The 27,664-nt window shown below is 49.0% G+C and overlaps 9 protein-coding genes across 9 annotated transcripts; 2 read left to right on the top strand and 7 right to left on the bottom strand.

Moving 5' to 3' along the window:
- Positions 1 to 184: 184 nt before the first annotated feature.
- N7506_006075 (putative nucleoporin) lies at positions 185 to 1,495 on the top strand (the record flags this gene model as incomplete). Its single annotated transcript, XM_056955368.1, has 3 exons — positions 185 to 623; positions 684 to 1,336; positions 1,397 to 1,495. The coding sequence occupies 3 exons, from the start codon at positions 185 to 187 to the stop codon at positions 1,493 to 1,495; spliced, it is 1,191 nt and encodes a 396-aa protein (XP_056809702.1).
- A 482-nt stretch (positions 1,496 to 1,977) lies between these two features.
- On the bottom strand, positions 1,978 to 2,346 carry N7506_006074 (uncharacterized protein; the record flags this gene model as incomplete). Its single annotated transcript, XM_056955367.1, has 4 exons — positions 1,978 to 2,015; positions 2,121 to 2,187; positions 2,242 to 2,273; positions 2,334 to 2,346. 4 exons carry the CDS (start codon positions 2,344 to 2,346, stop codon positions 1,978 to 1,980), a joined length of 150 nt encoding a protein of 49 aa, XP_056809701.1.
- A 730-nt stretch (positions 2,347 to 3,076) lies between these two features.
- Positions 3,077 to 3,848, bottom strand: N7506_006073 (uncharacterized protein; the record flags this gene model as incomplete). Its single annotated transcript, XM_056955366.1, has 3 exons — positions 3,077 to 3,198; positions 3,269 to 3,525; positions 3,577 to 3,848. The coding sequence occupies 3 exons, from the start codon at positions 3,846 to 3,848 to the stop codon at positions 3,077 to 3,079; spliced, it is 651 nt and encodes a 216-aa protein (XP_056809700.1).
- Positions 3,849 to 4,770: 922 nt separating this feature from the next.
- On the bottom strand, positions 4,771 to 6,090 carry N7506_006072 (polysaccharide lyase family 1 protein; the record flags this gene model as incomplete). Its single annotated transcript, XM_056955365.1, has 4 exons — positions 4,771 to 4,802; positions 4,847 to 5,280; positions 5,339 to 5,423; positions 5,475 to 6,090. 4 exons carry the CDS (start codon positions 6,088 to 6,090, stop codon positions 4,771 to 4,773), a joined length of 1,167 nt encoding a protein of 388 aa, XP_056809699.1.
- A 1,381-nt stretch (positions 6,091 to 7,471) lies between these two features.
- N7506_006071 (uncharacterized protein) lies at positions 7,472 to 8,302 on the bottom strand (the record flags this gene model as incomplete). Its single annotated transcript, XM_056955364.1, has 2 exons — positions 7,472 to 8,091; positions 8,158 to 8,302. 2 exons carry the CDS (start codon positions 8,300 to 8,302, stop codon positions 7,472 to 7,474), a joined length of 765 nt encoding a protein of 254 aa, XP_056809698.1.
- A 2,112-nt stretch (positions 8,303 to 10,414) lies between these two features.
- Positions 10,415 to 12,955, bottom strand: N7506_006070 (SH3 domain-containing protein; the record flags this gene model as incomplete). The annotated part of the gene is made up of 5 exons (XM_056955363.1): positions 10,415 to 11,602; positions 11,657 to 11,814; positions 11,868 to 12,461; positions 12,515 to 12,853; positions 12,928 to 12,955. The coding sequence occupies 5 exons, from the start codon at positions 12,953 to 12,955 to the stop codon at positions 10,415 to 10,417; spliced, it is 2,307 nt and encodes a 768-aa protein (XP_056809697.1).
- A 1,161-nt stretch (positions 12,956 to 14,116) lies between these two features.
- On the top strand, positions 14,117 to 16,090 carry N7506_006069 (Calcium/calmodulin-dependent/calcium-dependent protein kinase; the record flags this gene model as incomplete). Its single annotated transcript, XM_056955362.1, has 1 exon — positions 14,117 to 16,090. The coding sequence occupies one exon, from the start codon at positions 14,117 to 14,119 to the stop codon at positions 16,088 to 16,090; it is 1,974 nt and encodes a 657-aa protein (XP_056809696.1).
- A 1,057-nt stretch (positions 16,091 to 17,147) lies between these two features.
- Positions 17,148 to 19,045, bottom strand: N7506_006068 (uncharacterized protein; the record flags this gene model as incomplete). The annotated part of the gene is made up of 4 exons (XM_056955361.1): positions 17,148 to 17,221; positions 17,273 to 18,244; positions 18,298 to 18,636; positions 18,694 to 19,045. 4 exons carry the CDS (start codon positions 19,043 to 19,045, stop codon positions 17,148 to 17,150), a joined length of 1,737 nt encoding a protein of 578 aa, XP_056809695.1.
- Positions 19,046 to 21,760: 2,715 nt separating this feature from the next.
- On the bottom strand, positions 21,761 to 21,969 carry N7506_006067 (uncharacterized protein; the record flags this gene model as incomplete). The annotated part of the gene is made up of 2 exons (XM_056955360.1): positions 21,761 to 21,869; positions 21,896 to 21,969. The coding sequence occupies 2 exons, from the start codon at positions 21,967 to 21,969 to the stop codon at positions 21,761 to 21,763; spliced, it is 183 nt and encodes a 60-aa protein (XP_056809694.1).
- Positions 21,970 to 27,664: the final 5,695 nt, after the last annotated feature.

The raw sequence follows: 27,664 nt of genomic DNA, 5'->3' as shown, positions 1-27,664 counted from the left end.
AACCCCTCGGCTCTTTGATTTCCACCACCCTTAATCACTGGACTATGCGATTTGAGCCTGTCATCAAATCCATTCAGTGCTCGTGATATCACTGCGCCAGTCCCTCAGAAAGCGATTGACGCGCTCGGTCTTCGTGCTTTTTTTTTTCTTCGCGAAATCACCTTGCCCGTATTGATCGCCTAACATGTCGACACTCTTTGGCGGCAGCCAACCCCAGGCAAACACCTCGTTGTTCGGCGGTGCAAACAAACCAAGTCCATTTGGTGCCCCGGCAGCTACGGGCTCGACCGGCGGGTCTCTGTTCGGCGGAACGCAGAACCAAGCATCGACAGGCACTGGAGCGTTCGGCGCAGGTGCCACTCAACAGCCATCTACATCTCTTTTCGGTGGTGCGAACAAACCATCTGCTTTCGGACAGCAACCCCAACAGCAACCGTCGACTGCCCCTACTGGTGGGCTGTTTGGAGGTCAGCAGCAGCAGGCGCAACAGCAGGCGCAGCAACCAGCGCAGCAACCACAGCAATCGCAATTCGGTCAGACTACCATGGCAACACCACAAACTCAGCAGCAACAACCCTCTCTTTCTTCTAGCCTTTGGTCTCCCGGCCGTGCGATAACCGGAGGTGAGATACCATGTTGCATATGTATTTCTTGTCGAACCCTACTGACTGAGACACTTCTAGTACACCGAACTGTTCCTATGCAAGTCGCTATCATTAAGGATAAATGGGACCCTCCGAGCTCGACTTCACCGTTCCGAGCTTATCTGTATAACAATGTCGGGGAGGAGGCCGCGCCTTTCTACCAGCCTGGTCCTGAGGATGATGAATCTAAATGGGAGGAAGCCCTGCGCAAGAGACCGGGCCCAGGATATGTCCCCGTGCTTGTCAAAGGTTTCTGGGATCTTGGAAAGCGCGCTCAACGACAACGGGATTTCCTCACTATGATGCAGTCTCGCCTGCATGAGATCAACAACTGCCTGACGGGACTTCTTTCGAAGCACGACCTCAACATTTCTGTCAAGATCGCCGATTGTCGCCGGAAGCACATCATCCTGAGCAAGCGGTGCCTTGCTCTTGCCGCCAAAACCCAGATCCTTCGCAACCGAGGCTATGCTATGGATGAAGCAGAGGAGGAGTTGAAGAAGAAGTTGTTTGACCTAGAACGCCATGTGTTTGACCCGTCTCTCAACGGTCGCGCCGAAGAAATTTGGGCTCGTATGTTGGCTATCCACGAGCACTCCAAGCGCCTTCAGGTCGAGCTGGATCGCGCTGGTGTGAACGTGACGCAGGCAGAAGACGATATTGACGAGAATACCCTGAAGACAGCAAAGAAGGTACGTTCATTACGACTCAACAACCCAGCCCATAATGGTCCCGCTAACAATCGATCATAGATTCTAGACGATTACCACTCTCAGATCCAGCATCTCCAGAAAGAAATGGAATCCATCAAAAGCGACTTTGAGGAGACAGAGAAGGCCTTTGGACACTAAGCATAGTGCGGTAGCTCTTGCTGTGCTATCTGAACATCTTTTTTTTTTTACATTTCTGGACTAGATGTCCACGGTCATCGGGGTACCGGCGTTCTTGGGGCCAGGTGAATGTAATGCATATTTGAATACAATTGATTACACGAATATGGGCTTTTTTTTTTAAATTTTTCCATTTGACGTTCTTCTCGTCCAGCATATAGCAATTTCATTATTTGCTCTATATCCAAGACACAAATGACAAAAACATATACAGTGTAGTAGTGTTACAGATCCCAGGCCGCCACTCTCAGCCAGATGTAAATGTGGGCTTGAATGGGGTTCGGGGTTTTTCCATTCATTGCCTATGCCCCATCGTATCGAAATTGCATCAAAAGATGTGCTAATCGGTGGGAGGACGAAGCACCCTGCACGAGATCGCGAAATCGTAACCAGCGCCTCGCTGCGCACAGGAAGAAAGGAGGGATTGAAAGCGGGTCAACCGCTTAAAGGAACTTGCGAACGAAGTCGACAGCGAAGGGAGCTAGAATTTGAAAGCGCAGTTAGTTTCTGGTACTGAATCATGCTTGGTTTGCCTGCGTGCTGCGGTGGAAGATCCAAGAATTCCACCGCCGAGCGCTGAACTTACAGAGGTAGAGGAGGAAACCACCGGCAAGGGCCATCTGGACGGTCTGGCTAGCCTCGATCTCACCAGCCTGGAAGTGATGTTAGATACAAATGCCTTGGCACCGGAGCTAAAGCGTGCTGACCTTGATCTCTTCCTTGGAGATCTGTTCTTGACCTGAATTTGATTGTTAGTCGGGTATTGATTCTGCGGGTGCGGAGTATAAGTGAAGCATACCTGGAGCAAACATTTTGGAGATGATAAGAAGATATGAAAAATATGGGAATAATGGGAGTGATAGGAGAGATGTCTGAAGTTGCGTTGGTGACGGCGACTGGAGAAGAAATCACGGGGAGCACAGACCACCCGCGGCTCCGTAACCTGATCGACCAAGCCCTGAAGAACACCTATACTTCCCTTTACTTGCCGCTCTAGAGGAACAAAACATGTGTAAGTACTCCTATCTGTGAAGCTCTTGAGGAAAATCTTGAATCATGCATATGGATTTTTTGAATATAGTCTTAAGTCCTTTATAGTATAGCAAATCCCACCTGGGAAGGCAACGGGGGCTACCTAGTGCAACAGCTGGGCGGTCTTAGCTTCCAAAATTTCGCTTCAGACATTTCGAGGTTTGTTTTTTCCTCCATTTACTTAAATACTTTATATTTCATTCCTCATGGCCTTGACGTGGTTCATTTCAAATTTACAGAACAACCCTTGGAAGCACATGTGGATCTATTGACGTCGACAGTGTGTACCCAGCCTCATATCAGGAACGTCAAGAGCAGCTTCAAACATAAATCGAATATGAAACACCGGAATGCTAATAATATTCTCTCAATCAAATAAAATCTTGAAAGTCTGTAATGACAACGTCTGCATAACTCATAGCTTGTATCTCCCTTTATCAAAAAGTGAGCACGAGGGCTGCATAAAAATGACCATACTCCCCAAGCGAAACCCCCGCAAACTCCATATCACTAATCCCTAATATTCATCTTCGCCACGATGTCTGGAATGACTACCGTGAGAATGACTGCTGTGTCGCGAGCTGTGAGAATGGCCATGCGAGTGCCCACTGTGCCTGGAATGACTACGGTGACTATGATGGTGATGGTGATGGTGCCGGTGACGACCTTCATGGTCATGCTCATGTCTAGAGTCATCGTCACTGTCCTTGCGCTCCTTCACTTTATCTTCCAGGAAGTTGCCCAGCAGTGCGCCTCCGATTGCTCCCAGTAGACCGTGCTCTTTCTTGTGCCCGAGGTAATACCCCGCTGCCCCACCGGCCAGCGAGCCTGCCAAACCCCGATCTGAACCTTCGTCCATTCCGCGCTGAGTATCTTCTGCCTCTGATACATGGACAGCGGGTGGTTGGCTTGATGATGATGCGCACTGTGGTTGATCTGGGTGATATGGGTGGTTGTTGCTGGGGTTGTCAGTCAGTGCTGACCTGTCGTCGCTGTGGCTCGGTACTCACTAGTAGTCTGCATTTTCGGGAGTCTTGGTCTGTGGAGGCTGATATCCAGCCGGAGTCATCGGGCCCTGGTAGTCTGGTTGGCCGACTGGCGTGTAGCTGCGTTGCAGCGGTGCCCCATATGGATCTGGCGCGAGGTTGTATTGACTTTGCTGAGGGGCGTAGACCTGATACGGGTCCTGACCGGGCTGGTATGGCTCCTGATATGGTTCCTGGTACATGTGTGGCTGTTGCTGGTAGCCATACACAGGGTTCTGCGACTGATCGTTATCCATGGCGTAGGGAGTAGGCACGAAGGATATATGAGAACACTCGCTCATAAGGACACTCCAGAGGTAATTTATGTACCCACCTGGGCAGTGTTGAGAGATGGGTGGTGACCAGGTCAGGTGATGAGTCTGATGACAGGGCAGGCTAGTTGACACTCTCTCTCGGTCGCTCCCTCTTCTCTTCTTCTTTCCTCCGTCTGTTTTAGTTTTGTCAGAATAGAACTACTCCAGGGCTGCTTTGCGATCCGCCTCATCGTAAATATCTTCTGCTATCACCTACTTGACTTCTTCGCTTTTAATCATACATGGTCGCCGAGTGAAGATCAACGTTCATGTGCACCCTGAGATGCATGGGTCGATTTAGCCGCGCAAAAGTAAGAGGTGCCAGGAAACGAGCACCAATGGGAGAGATCGGGAAGTCCAGTTCGAAGTGAGGGGCAGAATAGCATAATTCTCTGAAGTAGGGATCAACTGCCTACTACCCGTTACTTCCTGCTAACCCACATGACTTGGTCACAAGTCATACGGGCCCGCGAAGAGACAAATACATAGCAAAGTAGCAGCTGGTGACATAACAACATCATCAATATCAAAAAGAAAACACCCAAGTAGCAAGTCAATAGGGAGAGCATAAGCCCCACTACAGTAGGTGCTTGTAAGTACATTTCGAGCTTCAGAGACTCTTTACTTGTTTATAACTTGACAAACACCACGAATAGACAAACACCTCGAACCATGAGCATTGATTCTCAACACATTTATCTGTGCTTCTTCGGCCGAGATTAAAGACATCTAGTAGTTTGCTGATCGGCTCAGCAAAGTTATCACATGATTTTCCTGATATTTCAACTTTCTATTCTGCACTTATCATACATTTCCAAGCCAATAAAGTGGCTCCTGACGAAGAAGGCCGAGTATACCCTCTAGTTCACGCGGTCAGAAATTCGAACTCAGAGCCCACTGGGGAACAATTCACTGAATTCACCCCCACACTCATATCTTACCAACACCAGCATTTGAAAGAACTGAGGATTTAACGCTGCTAGCCTTAAGAACGGAAATATTCTTCTCGCCGTTCGGGTAGGCTTCTAGTACAGACTCATCAATGGCAGAGAGAGTACCAGACTTAGTGAGTGAGTTAGCGGAGCATTCGCGGCCTAACTTAGACTTGCAATAAGAGGCGTCATTGTCACTAGCGGAGAAGACTTTGGCCGGTTCCTTGCTCGCCTGGAGAGGTGTCTTGACATCCTCGAAGACATTGCCTTCGATAAGGACTTTGCTGCCTTCGCGGACATCAAAGGCGTGGCCGGTGTTGCTTAGCCAGTAGTTGTTGTAAACGTGCCAGAAGGAGTCATATTCGAGCTTGGGGGAGCGGCCGGAGGTGTGGTGGATGTAGTTTCCAGTGAATGTCACTTGGTCGCCTTTGCCATATCCGAGGCTGTAATTTGGTTAGTTCGTATCTCGTAGTAATGTGATAAGTTAGCAGCGCAATTTACATTGTCCAGTAGTGTCGACCATCGCAAGAAGAAGACGTGCTAGTCTGACCGTCAAATTCCGAGTTCGAAATAGTGAGATGGGTATCTATTCAAGTGTAAGTAAATATAGGTGTAGAATAATATCAGTATCACTGACTAGCATCATAATGAGACACGAACATCTGGCGACCAACAAGAGAGACCTTGACGTGGTCAATCCAGACCTTGTCGGTGCCATCCAGAGCAATAGCATCACCACCCCAGATGAGGTGAGGGTTTAAGTCGGTGATGTGGATATTTTGAATAATAACGTTGTTCACGCCACCTCGTAGGTGCAATCCCTTGCCGCGGATGACGCCAGCCTTGCCAACTCCAACGATAGACTTGTCAGATGCAACAGAAAGGCCCTCAAGTGCGGCCTTATCATAGGTACACTTGGTAGCCGGGTAGTCACTGCACCAGCTGGAGTCATCCTCATGAATAGCATTTTGGCCGGCGCTACCACAGGTGTTGGACGAAGGAATACAGCACTTGCAGTCTTTGCAGTCTCCCTCGCTCTTCCGGAAGTCGAACTCCTTATCAATAAGGATCGTACGGGGAGTGCTATCGCTTAGCCATTTGGTCAGCTCAGCGATATCACGCGGAACAGCAGCAGCAGCGCTACCGCCACCAGTGGTGCCCGAGGCGAAGCCAATGGGGGTTCCTGACACGCCCGCAGCTTGGACATACCCCAGAAGGGCGACAGTTGCGATGAGGGTCTTGAGCAATGACATGGTACAGTATGAGATATAACAAGAGTGGAAAAGATAAAGAACTAACCTTCACAGCTGCGGATGGCAACCTATTTATCATAGCCAGCTAAAAGATCCGGTCGTCAGAGAAAGTATAAAGATCGACAACTATCTTCAACGCTGTGAGCCTGTGACAGTCATGCATCTCCTATTTTCCTGAGCAATTCGATCTTGGTCATGTCTGATTTGCCCATCAGATTTGCCCATCAGAAAGAATAGTCGGATTTTGGCTATTGTGATTCTTGGAACGTTACATCGTTCTCGATTGATCTCAAAGATACCTAAAGCGGGCCCTGGTATATCTTCGCCTCTCCACAGAAGATCCGAAGATGTCCCGACAGGCTTAGGTGCTAAACCCAACAGGGAAGCCAGGGACATCCGTTGGATATGCTATAAAAGAAAAATAAAGATCCCATTTGGCGTGCCGGGCCCCAAACCTAGAGCTTGTTCCGAATGTGGATTCGATATACCTCAATATGTTTAGCGGATATTCTTTAGTCAGTAATATCAACACACTGATTAGATGAAGTTGTCTCACCCTTCTTAATTTTCCCAGGAATTGCTAATTCCGTTGAACGGTTTTACGTTAGGTTTGCCGAGTCCCACAGCGAACTTGTCCTTCAACCTTGGAACTTCTGTCCGTACATAATTTAATATTTTAAGTTATAGCCCCCGTTTTAGTTTGCAAGCTCATTGGAACTCCTTACCCCATCTTTACCCCCACTGCATACTGGTATCCCTATCTAGTCTAGTGGTGCCGAGAACCCAGTAGCCCCTTCTTCTTAAAAAGATTGTACACACCAACCGACGTAATATGGAGGCAAATTGCGGCATCAATTGGCCATTTCTCATGTTTATGGGTTTGCAGAATGTGCAGGATCTACAGGAATAGGCTGATTACATGCTCTTTTCACATCAGCCTTTGTTTCAGCATTAGGTGATCTCATTTCAGGCGTTCGGGATCCGAGTTCCTGCTTCGGTTAGAAACGAAGCGTCTGCATAGTCATTACGCAATGAGCTACACTGTAACAGACTCGGTTTCCATTCATCTATTGATTGATGGATGAGACTTTTCTTCAGTCCTAAGTTCTAGTCACATACGTTGAATGGACCTCTCACAGGACTCGATAGGAACAAGTTTTGTATAATTCTGCCATGAGCTTGTGTTGAGATAGCAACAGCCTTGAAATTGTCTCAGGTCAATGTTTGTAGTTTTCTGGTGAATCCAGTAGTCCATAGAGCAGTTGATAGGAATCAATCACTTCTTCTTCGTCCACCAAAGCTAATTTACACAAAATCCCCGTGCTCATTTCCATCCACACACCTCAGAGAAAACGATAAACCAGACCGCATCTCGGCCTCCTCAAATAAACGTTCCACCCCCTGTACAGCGAGTGAGAGGGAACTCTTTCTTCATACACAGAGTGATAGAACCAGAAACCCACTCAACGCCATTATGAGACTCTTCTTGGTACGAATCAGCGGAGAAAGTCCCGGTCTGCGTCTGCGAGCCAATACAACCCTTCAGAACCCGGCCACTGCGGCGGGTTTTGTAGGGTTTGGTAATCATAGCACCGTGGTAACCATCTGGTACGGTTCCCTTGATAGAAATTGCGGTGTCCGTCGTCCACTCGCGGGTGTAGCTAACCCCCGTCGATGCACTCAGTCCATTCGAGATCAACGTGGAATCGAGCCCGGCGCTTACGCTAACAGAGTTGCTGACAGAATAACCCATGTCAACGGAGACTTCCAAGCCGGAGCCAGCGCCGGCCACTACGGGCGACATCTGGACGTCCCAGTCGATGAAGGTTTCTGTCTTGTCGATGACTGTTGCGATGGTCATGTCACATGAAGCTCGGGCAGCGATCTCAGAGCTACTGTTGTCGGCAGAGCTAAGAGAAGCTTCTTCAATTTCAGGCGCGGTGAGGGGATACCCTTCCGCGGCAACCATATCATTGTAGACGCTTTGAGAGACAATTTCCACTAGAAAATATCAATTAGCCCTCTTTCTAGAATACCAGATCCCGTTCTTTTCCCATGGATACCTACTTCGGCCCTCGCCAAAGAGAATGACTTCGTCTGGCTGGAGGATATGCTCTGGAGTCCACCTGATGGAGTTCAGACCCTGCTCAACTACCGGTGCCGTCCTGGCCACGGTGGCTACAGCAAAAACAACGATATTGGCAAGAAACATTGTTGACGGAGAGGAAATGGGATTGAGAAGTTGGATTGGGATATGAAGTGATGGATGCTATAGAAAAGCTTTCCATCCTTGGAATATCGAAGGGATTATAAAGGATTATTCGTCAATCACCAAGTCTACCACATAGATCCGTGGCCCCATAGATCAGTGGGACTGCATGATATCAGACCTGTAAACACTCTATTGAGAGTTGTGGATCTGGTCAATGAGGACCGATTGCTGTTTACGTGCACGATATGCATATCCACGATTCTTGAACCCAAGACTTTCGAAAATATCTCAGTGCAACCCTCTGCAATCCGTCTTGCAGAACCGAAGCCCCAATCGCCAAATAAGGCAATTGTTCGGATACAGATGAAGCCCGTCTAAATTGGGCCAATTAAATGGTCATGAAGACAGTATAGTCATGATTATCCTCTTGGCAAAAGTCAGATGTTGACCTCATTTGGGCTTACGTGATTGACAAAAAGAGAAAGCAGTGCGACGAATTGCCTCATTTTTGAACCCTATACACACATATAACGTTGTGGCAGAAAAATCTTGGAAATACCTGTGCTACTAGTTCTCCCGAGGTTTTCCCAGATCTACACTTGGCACCGGTTCCAGAGCTCTTGATATATTAAGGTTAGAATTGAGAAAACTGAGGTCACATTCGATGGAGACTAAATTGTCAAAAAGTGGACTCTAACGCCAAGTGTTCTTTGTAAATCACATGCTCATTACCATAGGAGATAGATGCATATCCATGAGTGTCGGACAAGAAGTATCGGCTGGTTAAATACCTGGCTCTTCATACCCATCTGCGTTGATGGAAACCAAGTCTTTCAGTTTCATACTCTAGTTATTTTCTTCTCCGGATTGTACACTCAAAGGTTTTATTATGCAACTCACAACAGTATCCATTCTGTCGCTTCTTGTTGGAGGGTATGTATCTTCTCTTCTTCCTTTGTGTCTAGAAAAGGAAAACGTCTGACATCTTTCATCATGCCCTTAGGACATTTGCCAAGTTGCATAACGTTGCAGTCTGTGTCACCAACAGGAGAGAAACCCCACCTCCTGGAGGTAACAGCTTCAGCCCCACCCAGCCATGGTATAAGGAGTATGATATCGCGATAGAAGCGACCAAGTGCGCCTGCGACTTGTATAGCCGACGCAATACTGGTGACCAGCAATGGGATAAGTGCCCCGATTGTACTTTTGTAGGTTTCCCTTGCTTTGAAAGGCTCACAGAGACAGTTGAACTTACAGAATCTAGGACGGAAACTTTTGCAATTCTGCCGGGTGGCATACTGGAGGTGATGAGGTAAGGTTATTTTAAAATGATAGTTGACCATTGCTGATATTCACAGATGACATACTATTGCGAGAAGAAATGCGGTGCTCAAGGCGCGGAGGCAAATTGAGGGCAGGTAAGAGTGGAGGGGAGTTGAAGCGACTACCTTTACTGTTCCAAGCTCCACTGTTGATGTTCAGATGCTCCACATTTTGAGCTTTTATTCACTTTGTAAGACTGAATGTACAAAGGGGGTTATGAATGGCCTCGGGAGATCGGCTGACATGTGGATCTATAGTCCACGGCTGTGGCTGACCTGCCCGCACGACCCTTCATCTCCAGCAGGAACCCTTGAATACTCTTCCAAGCCTGGAGGTTGCCCTTCAATCAGATTTCGATTACTTCCAAGGTTAAGTCCCTGCATATATACACCTAGGGTAGAAAGAGAACTTTGGTCATGCTGGTAAATCCTGGTATTCTACTGTGAGATACGTCATGATCCTATAAAATCAAAATGTGTCGGGGGTATTCCGGTGAAAAAAAAAGGAGACAACAAAGATCGACAAATGTAAACAGGGCTGGCCGTTAAGACGTTCAGACTCACATCGCTGAGGCGATGGAGAAGAAGATGCAGGAAGCTTGCACCAAAAATGTGACAAGTCAACGCAAATACAAATGAGGAGGGGGTAAATAGAGATGAAAGATGAAAAGAATGAACCACGGCTGGCAGACAATGATGCGCCCAGCACAATCAAGAGCTTCCTGGCCTGTGTTGGAATACAACAACCCCAAATTTCATCATGAAGCATTCAGAAGAGGTATACCCGGCATCATACTGCGCTTTGCATGCTACGTGCCGAGGAAGAGTTCCGAGACCGTTGTGACATCCATCTCACGAGCATTTCATCGAGCTCGTTGTTCATTTCCTTGAGTCTCTTACTTTCTTCCTTGAACAGACGGCCGGTGATAGGGTGATCAGGACCAGCCGGGGGGACATTTGATTTATCATGGACGATGATGAACAAGTCACGAATGTCGTTTTCTTCATCCATGTATGACCGCAGGCTAGAGTCGCTCCAGGTTGGGGTATCCACAGAGAGCGTGTCGATCGAACCAGGAGTTGTTGTGACGGTCTTTTGGTACTGGGTGTCATTCTCGGGTGATGAGGGCGCCGATTCAGGTGACAGAGAGCGTGTGCTGTGTGGTGCGTCTGTGATGCCCTCAACTCCAACAGGAATGTAGGCATCCACTGGAGAGATGTTGACGGGAGACTCAGACCCGGTCCCTCCCGTGTAAGGTTCAAACCTCTGAGGAGGAGATGTCAAAGTAATGGAGCCAGCCGGCGTTTCGCCATACTCGCTAGGTCCTCTCCATTGAGAGTTGCTAGATGGGCGGTCGACCGGCGAGGCCAAGGGGTCCATGGATTCAAGGGGAGTAGCGAAGGGGTCCTTGGAAGTACTAGCTGGGCTAATGGGCGATTGCAAAACAATGTCACAATCCTCGTAGCCGCTTTCTTCCTCGTCGTGTTGCGGAACCTGTCGAATGCTTTGTTCGCCTGGATTCCGCTGCAAAGCTTCATTGGAGTTGAATTCGGCCATATCTGGATCGAGATCTGTGTCAACCTTCATGATGCCCGGAGGCTGCTTAATCAACTTGTTGACTGTGTGCTTCTGGGGCTTTCCAGCACGCTGGGTTTCCTTTGACGGACGTTGGGATTCCTTTGAAGTGCGTTGGGATTCCTTGGAGGTGCGTTGCTGTTCCTTGGAGGATCGCTGCTGATCGGGCGACATAGACTTTGACGACATGGACTCCATCGAGGTCTTTGGCTGGGGCGAGGTGCGGGATCCCGAGTCTGCAGTGGACTTCTCTGGCTCGTCGACATCATCTTTGTTCTTCTTACGCTTGAACAGCCCGCTGAGCATCCCCGATTTCTTCTCTTTTCGCTTCTTCTCCTCTTTCTCTTTCAGTTTCTCTTGTGGGTTAGTGCCCTTTTCAAGAGAGTCGAGACTTCCGCGAGGCTTTGAGAAATGATCAATATGATGCTCTTGGGTAATACAGGTGAGTGAGCTTACCTCTTTCCATTCTGCCAAAGTGCTCATGCCATTTTCATCACGTGCGTCACGCAAGAGATTTGGAGTAAGAGAAATCTTCTTTGGCTCGGCAGTGTCGTCCTTAAAGAATGAATCGGTGTTTCGTACAGTGCCATTTCTGGATCTACTGACGGTGGGTTCTGTTTGGGAGAAGTCAACCTCTGAAAAAGCCCCAGAAAGCCGCCGTTCTTACCTTCCGCTTCAAAGAATTCTTCACTTGACGGGCGTCTTTCGGACCCCGAAAGCTGTGAATCTTGTCTTTCATGCGATTCGTGATTGTCCAAGGATTCGGTGGGCTTGTCTTTCTGGCCCTTTGGCCTGAGAGGCTCCACAACGATATCCTCGGCTTGATCTTGTCCCTCCTCTTCTTCACCATCCAAAGTCTCGTCGTCGAAGAAATCGCCATGTTCGGAGTCTTCGTCCGACGAGTAGTCGACATCGGAGGCGTCGATGTACGTCGGGGCTCCAAAATTGACAGTCTTCGCATTCCGACGACGCATAGCCTTTTTCAACGGATTCTTGGACTTTTCGTTATTGTCGCCCAGCATCGTCGCAGATAGATCCACGTTTCTGTGTTTGTTCAATCTGGCGAGCCTCTCGGTGGGCGTTTCGATGTGTTCAGCAGGAAGGTATCCAATACTTCCATCCTTGACAACACGAACCAGCCACCAGTAACTGTTGCTGTCGTCAAGGAGAACCATAGTATCACCCTTAGCGGCATTTGCTTGTCCATCAACGGTAGCGACGAAGTTGTGAAGCGCGTAGACAAACTCAAAATCAATATCTTCTGTTAGAGGTCAGCAAAGAGCCGGACAGCACCCCGTTAAACAATTTACGTACCGTCATCAATGGAAGGTGAGCTAGAGAGTTTGTCCATCATGTCGTCGTCCATCATGTCATCGCTTTCACCGTCTGCGAGATCTCCGTCTTCATGCTCGTACTGGTTGTCATCCTCGTCCTCGTCTTCATCGTCGGAGTGTCCCTCCGCGTCCTTGCCATTGCGATTCTCACTTTTGTCTCGCCCGCCTTTTATCTCCGATTGTAAATCCTGTTCAGCGTGGCGGATAGAGAGCTCCTGATGGGGAGCAGGCCGGCCGCTCCCAAGGGGCTGTGGATGTTCAGGTTGTTTGGTGTGGTCTTTAGCGGAAGGCTCATCGTGATCTTGGAGATCCAAGGTGTCTATGAAACGTGGCGGTCAGCTTTTCGCCTGTTGCCCCCAATTGGCGTCGCGATACGAGGGAGGTGTGACTTACCAGCTCGGATAATCTGAGGCCTCGTCATGACGTTGGTAAAATGAGTGTGTTGTTAGGAGTAATGGAAAGGAAACAAATGGCCGGTGCAAGGAGTAGCGGTCCAGGGAAATTAGCCAACGGACACGCGCCGGACCAAAGCAATGCACCAGTCGCGGGTCATGCAAGATCCTAGATCTTGAATCCTAGCAAAACACAAGCCCAGGGTGTTGTCAAAACCGGCCGGGGCCAAAAACTGGGGTGGTTGACCTTAAAGAGAGACAGTGCCTTGTTAATAGTGGGGGCTGGTCTGCACCTCGTGCCAGCAAGCCAACACACGAGAAGAAAGAAGTGACTGCCAGAGCGACAAGAGGAAAGAGAAAATGGAAAGAAAAGAACGGTATTTGCGTCTACCAAAAGCACGACGCCGAGTCTGAATAGGAATGTCCTTTCGAGATAGTAGAATCAAAAGGAGGTATTCACCCAAACAAGCGCCCCTTGCGCGCGGCTAAACCGTGGCGCTGGACGGAGTTAACCCCTGAACTCGTGGACGGCACGTACCTGGTCAATGCTCTTATTGTCCGGGTCTACAACGTGTACATGTTGTACTTTGTACATTGGGTCAGCGCTTATTCTATGGACTATTCTATATCAATTGCATTATATGCACGAGGCTGAGAAAAAAACGATCTATAGCTACATCACTGTGGGGACCATTGTTGTTACTGCGCACCATATCACTAGTCTCGGCCGTAGTGAATTTGACCCCATTCGGGAAATTAGGGCAGGGCCACGCATCAGCTCACCGCAGTCATGTGATCCTCCGACTCCTTCTCGTCTTGGCGGGGTTCCTCCCCGGATCTCCCCGGGTCCTTCGTCACTCTTTTCTGGGGCTCTACTTTACGAATACATCACTTTTGATTCCTCTCCAACTATCTTTGTTTGTACCCACTGCGTTTCAACCTGTCCCTTTTTTTTCCACTACCCCATATCCAGATTTTACGACTCTCTACATTCACGACTCTCTTGACATCACTTTATCAGTCTTTCTGTCTCCACTTTATACGTTATCACCCCACAAATTACTTCGACTCTAAACCACCGCAAAGTACAACGGAAAAACCGAAAAGCAGAGGGTTATATGACCCTACTGCAAGCCTGTAGCAGGCTCACATACTCCTACCAAGTCCTGCTTCGTGATCCTCCATAGGGCATGGCGCACAGCGAAAGGGCCGGATTGGCAAGTGGATTGGCAGGCCTCAGGATTGAAACCTCGTTTCAGCGCAATCAGCGATGGGCAAATGAAGATGGAAGAAAAGCGACATCAGCAGGCGACGGTATCGAGAGCGAACATATCAATCAATCTCATGATCATGCGCGTCGCCGCGATACTGATGAAGACCACAGTTTGTTAAGTGATCTACACTCGGTGACCCCTCCCATTGCCGTCCCTCGCCCCGACGAGCATATCGCCACCGACGACGATACCTCCAGTTATTCGCACAAGCCCGATGAGATTCAGGGGTCGCCACTTGACAGCTATCTGCAGTCTCGTCGACCATCGATTTCTTTCAACCCAACTGTTTCCGTGGAGTCCGGCAAACAGATCCCGCTGGAAGAGCCGCTTTCTGTCGGAGATGTGAAGAATCGACCGCCACAAAGATTCGAGTCACGCAGCTCTGGGCTCCGCAACGCTCTCTCGCAAGACGACGACCACGCACATCATCCAGATGAGTCTCCTAGTTGGAGCCCCAAGCGGTCCCAAGATCGGGGATTCCCGACCGGATCATCCCGACATCAGACCTTCACCAGGCCCGAGGACGGCTCAACCATGAATTCAGAAATCGGTCGTCCGACATCTCTCACCTCGCAGTCGACTGTATCGCCGCTTACGGATGAAGCGCGAACCCCGCCCGATGAATCCAACAACACAATGCTGTCGCCATTCTGTGTACCATCGCCAACACAGTCTTTTGCATCACCCGAAGATCGCAGCAGCTCTTGGTCTGGAGCTATCGCCACTCCTTTTGGAAGCAAACGCAGCTCAACTCTCGACCGCAGCAGCAGCCTTCGGAACTCTACCCGGCACAGCTCCCGACGCTCAACCATGTCCAGTGGAAAATCTCCAGCCAGCATGTTCCTCTCTATGTGGGGCAGTCGTGAAGAGCCTGCCTCGCAGCCAGACGATGAAGGTCAAATGGTCGGAGATGACTATGTTCTCGGAAAGCAAATCGGATTTGGTGGTTTCAGTACTGTTAAGGAGGCTTACAAGGCTGAAAAGCACGGTGAAACGAAAACCCTCGCCGTCAAGATCGTCAAGAAGCAAATTTCAGGGCGAAGCGAGCAAGAAAACGATCAAGTGCAAGCCGAGTTCGACCACGAAGTGCGAGTCTGGCGGTACCTCAGCCACCCGCATGTACTGACGCTCGATGCCGTGTACGAAACAGATTATGCCACGTTCTGCTTCACCAAACTTGCTATTGGTGGCACGCTCTTTGACCTGGTTCGCCAAAACCGTTCTGGTATTGATTCCACACTGGCCAAGAAATATGCACACCAACTGGCCTGTGCAATCCGTTACCTTCACGAAGACGCACGAGTAGTTCATCGCGATATCAAGCTTGAAAATTGTCTCCTTGACCCCATCGCCGGCCCTGATGGCACCGTCTCTTCAACCCTAGTACTTTGTGACTTTGGAATGGCTGAATGGATGTCCATCGATAATGGCGGCGACTCACCTGACCCCTACGAGGACGCAGCTGACCGTCCGCCACCTCAACAAATGGGTCCAGCTGGCTCCAGTACCAGTATTGCAGGTAGTCTTGAGTACGCCTCGCCTGAGCTCCTTCAGTCTGTAGACGGACTTATCCACCCATCCGTTGACGTCTGGGCATTTGGTGTGATTGTCTACACCGTCGTCGTCGGCTCGCGACCGTTCCAAGACGCATTCGCACCTCGCATCCAGGCGAATATACTGAGCGGTACCTGGGATCAGAATGCTGTGTTCGGAGACACTGTCGACGGCCACCTCCGACAAGATCGCGAAGACGCCCTTGAATTGATCCGTGGCTGTCTTGAAATGGATCCCGTCAAGCGCTGGACTATCGGAGAGGTCCTGAAGTGCGCTTGGCTGCGAGAAATCGCCGAGTCTGCTGAAATATCTTCAGACACCGTATGGAAGCTATGAGCCCCATTCACTCTCACGTTCTACTCCCTACACGTGACGGGCTTGCCAACGCTCAATAGTGGGCGCTTGGTCTTGGAAAGATTCTTCCAATCACTATGATACCCCAACTGCAGTTTGCAAGATTGTCAGCATCTGCTTGTTCTTTTTTTTCCTCCTTTCTTTTTAACATGACTTCTATTTGAATATTCCCCATTCGCAGCGCGTTCTCGGTTTTGGTTTTGGCATGGGTACCGGTTTAACGTGGACGATCATGATTTTACTCCAGCAGGCGCGGCGTTACATCTTATTATCACTCGTCCTTTATATCCCTCACAATTTGTTCCTTCGTTTGACATCTTTTCGGTCAGGCGATCATGTTTTATGGCGTACTCTGATACATGTGCGGTACTGTTTCTGCAGACCTCGCTTCCAAGGTTTACTACGTCTTCCTTCTCTGCTAAGTCTTTGGCTCAATGTTGAGTCTGATATTCATATAACACGCAATATAATGAAGTCATAGCGCCATCTTTTGTTTGTTCCAAAGCTGTTGGTGGAATACATGAACGTTTGTAATTTCGGCACATCATCAGTAGGCCACCTAATTAATTCAACCTTGGAAGGCAAAAGCCAGCAATGAGCCCTGGGGATTGAATGAAAAGAACCAAGAAGCTACCGACAAGAACGACCACGGCTACAAATTTGAAAACCACAGAAAAGTCCTTGGAACTAGATGGAGGCGAAAGCGTTGGAATGATGGCCTTGGAACTATTGTATCTATCTATCTCCAGAGTATTGGGCTCCCCAAATTAGACCGAAAGCGAAAGAAAAAGAGATCAGGCGAATGGTTGTTTCCCCCTCTACATTGAGTTGCTATTCAAAGCACCAGTGGAAGATGAACATAAAAAGAAAAAATGGAAATGTCTATCACAGTTACAAGTGCAAAGAAATGTAGGGACAAAGATGGTGGGTGGCATAAGGGGGGGGGACATGGCAGGACACATTATTGTGTGAATGTATCGGGAGGCATATAGCCTGAGAAAGGGAAGAGATATTGCAATATTACAGGTCAACCCCGGATTTACTCGCGGGAGACGTCACGGCCGAAAAGACGGGCCTTGACCCAGTCAACACAGACGAGAACACGGTTGCGAGCTGGGAGATGTTAGCTTGGAAATTGAATTGTTGGAGTTGATAGAAACTTACTGCTGAAGCACATGCTCAGGTAGGCGCTGCGCCAGAAGAGGTAGGTCATGGTACCACCGCTGGCGATGTTGCCGCTCAGCCAGCTGATATCGGCCACAGCACGCTCCTTACCGATGTAGGCCAAGCTACCCTGGTGGGAGTACTGGAAAGGTCCGATCTGCTTGTTGCGGCGGAGCTGCTTCTGGCGCTCACGGATCTCGTCAAGGATCTGGTTGCGGGCTTCGTCGCCCTTAGCGGTGGACTGGGCGTCAGAGAGGTTCTCGAGTTCCTTCTCGAGAGCCTCGCTCTTGGCCATGGTGTTGAAGAGGCGACCGAGGAATGCACCTTCCTGGCCGGCAACCTGGGCGGTAGGGGCGTAGTTGGCAATGGCGCAGTCACCGACGGCCCAAACGTTTTCGGTACCGTTGACAACAAGGTATTCATTAACAAGGAGACCACGGCGGGACTCGGCTTGGGCGGGGAGCTGGTTCATGAGGTCACGGACGACGCTGCGGACAGCGTTACCGGTGGCCCAAACGAGGAGACCGTAGGGGATAGTTTCGATAGCCTTGGATCCGTCGGGCTTGGTGACCTCGGCTCTGATGTGCTTATCAGTAACCTCCTTCACCATAGTCTTGGCGCGAATAGTGATAGCCTCCTCCTTGAAGGTAGACTCGGTGTAGTCAATCAGTTGCTTGGAGAACATGGGCAGAACATTGGGGAGAGCCTCGACGAGAGTGATCTGGAAGTTGTCCTTGATTTCGGGGATCCACTTCTTCAGGTCGTCGTTAAAGAAATCTTGCAATTCACCGGCGAACTCGACACCAGTGGGGCCACCGCCAACCACAACCATGTGCAGCAGACGCTTGACCTCCTCCTCGGTCTGGTCCTTGAAACAAGCAGTCTCGATACAGTCCATAATGCGCTTACGAATGTTCTGAGCGTCACCAACCTCCTTCAGGAAGCAAGAGTTCTCACGAACACCGGGAATACCTGTTCGTCTCAGTTAGTACACAGACCGACGAAGTTCTGAAGAAACAACTCACCAAAGGTCGCGTTCTCGGCACCAACACCGATCACAAGCATGTCGAAGGGAACCTCGGTGTGCGAGATATCACCCTTGATTTCGGAATCGTCACTGATGTAGACAACGCGCTTCTCGTAGTCGATCTTAGTAGCCTCGGCTTCGTAGAAAGTCACGCCGGCCTTCTTGTGGCGCAGAATGTTGCGGATAGGCTCCATGATCGAGCGGTGCTCGATCAAACCGGTGGTACATGAGGGCAGCAGGGGAGTGAACAGGAAGTAGTTACGGGGAGAGACGACGATGACGTTGTAGTTTTCAGTGTCAAGCTTCTTCAGCAGGGAGACGGAGCCCCAGCCAGTTCCTAAAGCACAGTCGCGTTAGCAATTCAATTGAAGCTCGGACACCTGCAATTGAAAACGTACCGAGGATGACCAGGGTCTTCTTGGATGGGTCGGGGGAGACTGATCCGGAGGAGAGCGGAGTTCGAAGATGCTGTATGCGACGGTACCAGTGAGACCAATAGCGGAGAGCCAAGTCAAACGCCAGGCCCAACGGAGGACTCTGAAACGCTTCTTGGGCTTAGGAGCAGGTGAAGGAGTGGGAGCAGCATCGGCGTAGGTGCGACGAGCGACGCGCGACACGGATTGGGAGACGGGGCTCAGCGCCTTCGCACGAAGGGCAAGCTGAGAGGTCGACATTGATCGACGGGACATCGTCGACAGCTGTGTGAAAGCCATCTTGGAACGGATTGCCAGCGTGCTGCCAGCCATTGTGAATGGACACACCAAAAGTGAGATGGATTGTAGAAGATCAAAGGGTGTGACTGTATAATAATTTAATGCAAAAAAAAAAAATCTTTGATAAGCTCGATTTGACTGTTTTGGGCGAATCGGTGTGCCCGGGCTAAGGGGGTAGCCAATACATTGTTGATTACGTGCTGGCAGTATTTAACTCGTGTACTGTCTACTTCTCCTATTTTCTGCCAAATTATATCATATCTGCTCATAAGAACGTAGACCTCCTTGCTCGACCTATACGAATCCCATTTTGTAACTGTTCAGCTTCAGCGGACTTTTCTCGGTAAAGCTACTAATAGCCGCATCACAGAATTCAAAAAGAAAAATTGAGCTAAAAAAAAATTGGAGAACTGAGGGGACATCAATCTCCCGGTGAGGAGAAATTAACCGCTGAGGAGATCGTCCCCTTAGGGAAATTCAGGCGCGGTCTATCGGTCAGTGTTTCGGGGTAAAAGAATATGTCTTTTCGTGCTTGTCCAATCTGATATGACTCAATTTCCTATTCTTCATCACTAAGAGTAACTGGCCCCGGGGACCCTTCCCCAGCCCTATGAACTCCCGAATTTACCCGCAATTCCCTTCCGCAGCCCTTGGTCCGGTCGAAGTACCGAGTAGTATGGTTCACGTCTCCCACTTGAGCTCTTTCTGTCTTGTCATAAAATCTGGGGAAGCATAAAGTATAATGCTCCACTTTCGTCCCTCGAGGCCCGGTTTCTCCCATCACACATGAGCTTGGTATGTACACACGAGAATTCGGCCAAAACCGGCGTATCTTCAGGGCTTGTTCGGGCTTGTGATGCGTCCAGTCACTGTCCTTCCGGTCACTTCCCTTGAATGGGGGTATATTGGATCACTTCAGCCTCTCGTACACCGTCTACGAGAATTGTCGGGACAGATACTGAGGCAATATTCGATACTTCATCTGCACTCGGAACCGTTCTACGCCCTATTGGCAGCGCCATGTTCCGCACCCATCTGATTTGTTGCTTCGAGGGCGAGATTGATGAGTCTCAGTTCATGCGAGTCGGCGTGGTCTCGGTCAGACCAAGCGTTCGGAAGCAAGTCCGATCCAGTGTCCAGGTCAACCAATTGACTACCCAGTGAGAAGATGGCGGGCTCCTTCAGTCGGACAACGAAGCAAGTCAACTGAGAATGTGGAGCAGGACTCGGTGTTCCAGGAAATATAAATTTGACGATTCACCAGATCATGTTAGCCCGAAGAAGAGCAAGATATGTTCCATGATTGGCGAGGCCACCAAGCAGCCAACATTCACCATGGACAATGCTCGGCTCTCTAAGAACAAGCTGACTGTGTATCAGCAATCAAGTCATGATCAAACACAAGATGACGGGGTAACATGGATGCATGGAATCAAAGCCTAGTATTACCAGGCAAACTAACGAAGCAAGGCTGACATAGTTGTAGCACAATATAATCCAGCGGGGATCCCAAGCACTCTTATAGACTGCGATATCATGCAAGTATGGCTCACTGCAACCGAAATTACCAAAAGCAATGTAACCACAGCTTCAATAACAACAGCCCATATAAGCCAATTTTAAACACAACGGTTTTGATGCTCACCCGCCCCAAACGCAGATAAGCCGATTAAGTATCTAATCAGACTGGTATACCCTACTTGGCGGGTGTATGAATGTGTCCACATGCGGATATGCACATACAATGGGACTTCTGATGCTTGATCACATCTCCCCACTTCCCATGCGTGTTACTTGAAGTCTCTGGCTGCCTTGTGTGTATCGGGGTCTCCGTGTGAGACGTGGTACACTGCATCTAGGCAATCTAGGATTTGTGTTTATTTTCAAGGTTTAATTGCGCTGGTCTTTGGCTTCACGTGTGCCAGAGATATGTCCGTAGCATACTCCGTACCTAGGTATGAAACAATAATCTACGCATCAAACCTCGAAATATATCTACCAATAGTCTGGAAAGAACCTTCCAAGGTTGGAAGTCTCCGTGTTCAAAAGTGCCACCTAACATTACCTAGGTTCCTACCTTAAAAAATATACTTCTTCAGGTTTCAAAATTTTAGGGCTATCCCGAGGCCATACCTACCATTTCAGAAATTTTGACGATGGATTATTCGTCAATAGAAACCTTGGAACGTATTTTGTATTATTCCTCACTCGTCTAGTTCAATTCACCATGCCTTATGCTTGAGATTTGGGGAAGCGCGTTTGCTTGTGTGACTGGAGACGTACATATCTGCAAGTGATGGAAATGTGACCAGTATCATGAAGTGCTCTCTCCCAAAGGTAATATATCTTGATCACGTCCGAAAAGCAGTCTTGATAAGCCATGCATTCGTATGTGTGCTCCAGGCCAGGCTGCTTTATGGCCGGTTGATTTCAATGTTGTGATCGAATCTAGTTTCATAGTTGCTTTGTTGACTGCTGAGGCATGTAGTTTGTTGATTGTTTGACAACTTCTGCACTTAGCGCGTGTTGGTTTTCGGATGGGGAAGAGGTCGTGGACTTCACATTTCAATTGGTTTGGATGGTCTGATTGGCCTCTACTTTCACCTGGCACCAAGCTTACCGATGATTTGCATTGCTCGTCGACTTTCTTTCTACTTTCCTCTACTTGACTTCTCTCCACCAGCCACCTCTCCAGCCCCGCCAACAAACAAGACACACCCAGGAATTCGACGTTGCGGGACTGATTCTTCAGCTCCTATCGCCATCCAGCTCCAGTTCTCGGTTTGCATCGGGCCCACCTTGGAACCGAGAGAAGCTTTCACTTGACGAGTGTGATATGCCAAAGCATGGGCCCAGACTGGTATCTTGTTGCACACAACTTACCTCGTTGAGATCACGTCAAATGCCAGAAGTGCCTGCCAGGGAAGACGACCCATCCGAAGAGACTGCTCAACCATGTCGGTTTTTCCTCAGCGAGTCTCTTGCATGCATATGTGTGAGGCCAGACAGAAACACAAAGATGATATTCTGGAAGATGTCTCAACCTTACACGCCCGCGCCGGCAAGATGCACAAACAATCGACAACAGCATTCACAACCGAGTGCTTCGACGAAGGGATTGAGGAGGCAGACCGAGTGGCACAACATAGGGCAGGTGTTCGCAGGTCCCCAAAACTCCAAGTTCGATAAGGTGATGATATTTGGCAGGGGGCGGATTTTCATAACGCAGTTGGATTTTGTATCGAGAGATGAATCCAAACATTTGGTCAAAGCTATTCACACTGCGTTACCTACCGACAAGAGAGGGTGTACCGAGTACCAGCACCGCATCCCCGATGGCTGTGTGTAGTTGTGCTCTGCTCTCGCAGTTCTGACCGACATTAAGCAAGATCACGGGTAACATGGACGAAGATATTGAATTGACTATGAAAAGTTTATCTGAGCAAAACAAGAGACTTAGCCAGAGCTCGAAAAGCAAGAGTCGCGATACATTTTCGCGGCGATGCAGTGTCGTGTTTCGCGTCTTTCAATCCAAGCGCATAGAACGCGAGCACGATGACCAAAGTACACTTCGAGATCGAGTACGCAAAGGTTCAGCCATCAATAAACCGGAACAGATTTGACGACCTGAGGACCCCGGTCCGTACCAAGGATAGCAGGTTGAGTACGGAGTGAACGAGTCATTTACCCAACAAAGCAACCTTGTGAAGCTGACATTGCGTTGAGCTCAACCCGCGATTGCCGACAAGAAGTTGAACGGAACACGAAGGATGAGAAAGCGGTTACGCCAGAGGCCCGAATCCGCCACTGGCCTGTGTTCCCTGGTCAACTTAATGGCTACGCCTTAGGGGCGCCTCGGGGGCACCTGAGAGAATGGAGGCGTCGTCAGCCACCGGGAGTCAAAGATCTAGGTTCATGAGCTCCATCAATGTATCTTTGAAGTGGCTTTGTTAATGGCCAAGGAAGAAGATCCCATGATTGGATCATGGGTCTTTGGTTCAATGAATCGTCGATCGGAGTTTCTTTATGACTAGAAAAATGGATGCCGTTACGAGTAGAAAGTGGCGGTGGTTGATCTGTGAGCGATGACTGTGACATGCGGGCAGTGTAATTCCGCTTTTTCCATGACGCTGTGCAGGCGACTCTCATCCGTCGATCCGCGTCAAGGTTGTGGAGGACCAAGGTTTCCTTTCAGGATGTCTGTTTCTGCTTTGGCGCCGTGATCCGAGTTCCATATCTCCCCACTCAGGCAAAAGGCAGTGGCACTAGTGGGCATCTTATTTGGGATCAAGCACGAGTCTCAATCGAGGGTTGGAAATGAGTCCAGCTTGCCTCGGGACTGTACCTGGCATTGCGCCCGTTTTGGACCGGGGAAAATCAACCCATTTCCCATAGGACAAATGGCGATGGAACTGAAACAAATTGTCTTTTGGGGTATTTGGGATTCAGCATTTCAGTAGGACCGAAAATCTTGAAATCCAACTGAAAACAAGTAGTGGCTCCGGATGCTGACGGGAATGTGATCCTTGTGCGCTCCAATGCGTGTGCACCGGATCCGTATGTGAATTAGTACGCGTTGGCTGCTCCACCGATGTTCATAATCCCAACTACTCCGTACTCGCCCTAGGCACATTGAAACTACTCCGTACCAGGCAGAATGATTTTTAATCTTTTCCCAACTTATCGGATGCCGGGACAGCAGAGTGTTCCGAGAGATCGTCAAGTTGTGACCGCCATGTACAAATTACGGTGCAAACATTAATACTTCCACTATCGGGGGCTCTAGAACCTTCAAGACCTTTGCCCCATTTGAGCGTGATTGAGACTCGACGGCTAATCTTAGATGTTGAAAGCGACGACTGAGACAGGTCTACGTACAATTGCACTGTACTGGCTAAACTACCGTTGCCGCTCCCCACATTCTACTATATTTGTATCGTGCTCAAAACAATGGAGCGAACCGGAAACCGTAGATAGTCCAGATACACAAGTGATGTATTCCACACCGTCAGAACCGCGTTGATCAACGAGCCACCGAGCGGGGGGGCGAAAACCACCATTGATTACCCCGAGCAGGCCCCACGGAGAGTCAACCGGTACGAAGGAGATTCGTGAATCCGCCAAAGTCAAATTGCGAGCACAACACGGGAAAAGCAAAAAGAGCCTTTGGGTTATTTCAAAGTCAAGATTCAAGGCCCTGTCAGCATGTTCCTACATGTATGTGATGGGCCCGGGGCGCTTTGTTGGATCCAGACCAATTCCGAGCTGATCAAGCAAATCAGAAAAGGTTAACCCCTCGAGGATGATTAATGATAATCCCGAGTAGTTATCTGTCTCTGCCTTGTTGTCGAGAGCTGTGGATGCCCCTCCCTTGGTTTTGGCCCCTGCGCGCGCGGGGGGGCTGAAGCACAGAGTCTGGAATCGGGGATTAGCCTCAAAAAGACATCAACTGATGGATCTCGATGACTGCGATTTTTTGTCACACGGCCCAAAGCTCCCTGAGCTCATTTGCATTTGCCCTCAAAGCGCATCTGGGTCGGGGCGCCTGCACCTGGGCACTCGGTTGGTCAAAACACTGAAGGCAACCCGTGGCGTGCATACGGAGTACTATGGACTGAGTCTGATCGTACTCCGTAGGAGTCAAAGAATCCAACGCTACCACGTACAGATATCCATGGATCGGGTCGCCAAGCGGTCTCGCACGAACAGTACAGATCAGATACAACAGTGTATACGAAGTACTCCGTAGATGCGGATGCGATTTGAGCAGCTACGTCAGAGAAAATTGAAAATGTTGATATTATTGTCCATAACTCCGTATTCCGAATAGTATTAGTGATCTATAACTTCGGCTCCCAAGCCCAAGGACCAGATCTGCAGTTCTGAATCACGGACCAATTAGTCCCATTAACTTCCACCCCTGTTGCTGGGCCTAATTAACTAGTATAGTGATAGTACGTGGAAATTAACAACTACACCGCCGAAAAAAAAAAGGATCCTTCCATCTGCGACCAGCTGAAGGGGCGATCCTAGGAATTGTTTGCCGTCTCCTTCATCACCCGGGAGCCTGGAGTGGATCGAGTGGCACCAGGAGACTAATGGTAGCCCTATGCTACTTGTCCAATATATTTCAGCTCAGAAATACTCCGTACACAATATTACCTCGGCGCAGAAAGAATTCCGGCAATGACATATGCACACACTTGTGACGATATACACTACCGGTGGGTTGAGCGGAATTGGGCGGGACAGCGGAGAACCCCATTTGCATACAATGTTTACCTTGTACACGGAGTGTGTCGTAGTGAATAGTACGGAGCACGAAGTGTGAGATTGAATCAATTAAAAGTCTCCAATTTACTACCTTGTCATCACGAACAACTCGTTGCGAAGGCCCAGCCGCAAGGATGGGGAAAGATGCAAGGAGCCGTGCTAGGTAAGAGAGACAGCAAGGTGGTTGAACACGGCGTTGAGATCCGCTGTATGGTTTCGCCTCGGACAAGGTGTTGAACTCCAGGGCTTTTATTTTTTAATTTTTTTACGTTGCCGCATGAGATAGGTTACGTCGAAAAAGAACCAAAGCCCAATTGTTTCAAAATTACCAACCTTACATGTAGCAAAGAAACCGTAGAAGCCGGGCGCAGAGCGCGGAATCCAAGCCCCGCTGTGTAATGATGAAGGATAATGGGTGTCAGGCTGCGTAATTAATATAGCCACAAACCCATCCTTGTGATGGGACGGCGTAAGCCAGTTGAGGGTTTGTATGCACCAATATAGCTGCTACACACATTGCAGAAAGAAAAAGATATGGTATCTCCTCCCTAGGCCTGTATACATACGACAATGTTCTCCATACGGAGTGGGTAGAATAAGCGATCGGCTTCAGCTTTGCTCAGTTGGAACCACTCCAACCCCCATTATTAAGGACTAAGCAGGGATTTGACGTCTTTCCGAACACTGCCCACCACAAAGTGTACCAGAAACTTTGAAGATCCAGTTGTCACCAATCAGGAAAGAAAGGTGGTTCTGCAAAGTGCGAAGCCTTGTTCGCAGACGCCCGGTGACCTGAGGCGTGGAGTGAGAGCTCATGTAAACGTACATATGAGCATAGGCCGGATGATTTCCCTCCATGGGGTACATTCCGTGTGCATCCTCGTCTCCGTAATCCGTACAATGTAGTGTATACGACGTACCCTCAATTTCATGACTATGTCAATGACGGGGGTATCACGATGGCGGTCGCAGTCTGCATGCGCCAATGGTCAAGGATACAACCCGCCTAGACGAGTGATCATCGGTGGAAACCTGGGATTCTACAATGTTTAGTGCAGGGATACTTCATTCCAGACCTGATCCTTCCAAGGGCCGAATAATCCAAATTCTTATTTGGGGAATTTTAGGAAGGAAACAAGGTGAGTCTGACAACGACTCCGTACTCCGTACTCGTACTGTAGCACTGTGCCGGGTCTGAAAGGCGACAGGTAAAACTTTATGTGGAGCATACCTCTCAAACTTCGTCGCACTCCGGTAGTAAATAGCGTAATGTGGAAATATGGAAATATGGAAGCACAAAGCAAATCTCGAAATGAAGCACTCTCTCGTACCGCAACCGGGATGGCAGACTCCTTTTCTATTTCCGACCCACCAACGAGAAGGAAAGGACGTGCGAAAGAGTGAGCCTAGCCAATCACCGCCGAATATTTAGAAGTCAGCAACTGCAGATCGAGGGACGGGAATGGGAAGCAAAAAGGAAAAGCTCCGGGCAACCAAAAGGAAAAGAAAAACAATAAAATAAAACAAGACCCAGTTGAACCCCAACCTTTGAAGCGAGGCGAGCTGGCTGACTTCTGTATGACTGTGACCAGTGAACACGCCCTTTTCCTAAAACAGGCCTAAAGGGGACCACTTGCTGTACGTTTGTCCAATCACTTGTCAGCTCTTAATTTAAACCTGTCTTTCAGTCCCAAGATCAATCAATGACTTTGAGAAAAAAAAAGGAAGAAAGAAATGACCAATGATGCTTCCAGCACCTATGACACGGTGGACTCTTTTTTTGGCCCTTGCGATCCACCTTGAATTCTGTCTGGGGTTCTGGAAACGAAACAACTTTCGTGGCGGTGGCTCAGAAGCCCGGAGAGTGGAGGATGGATTCTAAAATCAATTTTATTGAAATTCGTTCCCGATCAACTTTCCTCCGCTATCTAACTAACCAGCAAGTTCCTTTAGGTGAAATTGGATCGTCAAGTCTGGACGTTACCCAAACCGCTGGTTTCGGACGTGAACTGGTGGCGTGATACACTGTCTCTCTCACAGTCCACCCGATGATCCCTTGGGGATGAAGGTTTTTTGGCGAGTTGAGTGGATAGTCAATGTCTTTTGCATGCGTCTAAGGGAGGTTTAACTAACTAGTCCTCCGTGCTTACAACTGTACAGTATACACAAATATGGCCCCAGGGCAACCAAAAAAAGAAAAAAAAAAAAAAAGTGGACAATAACCGTAGACTTCCACGGTGTCCGTAATCTGAATGGTTGGATATGTGTCTAGAAGGGATGGTACGCCACGAAGTAGCCGATGGAATCCAATTCCAGCCGATCTGGGCACATTTTCGGCTTTTCTGAGATCACAGGTGCAACTCACTGCCTTACGTCTTT

This window comes from Penicillium brevicompactum, assembly GCF_028827555.1.
Source record: "Penicillium brevicompactum strain IBT 35665 chromosome Unknown utg000005l_segment0_segment0, whole genome shotgun sequence".
In the NCBI taxonomy this organism is placed as follows: domain Eukaryota; kingdom Fungi; phylum Ascomycota; class Eurotiomycetes; order Eurotiales; family Aspergillaceae; genus Penicillium; species Penicillium brevicompactum.
The sequence above is the reverse complement of the archived record's forward strand: the minus strand, read 5'-3'. Positions and strand labels throughout refer to the sequence as shown.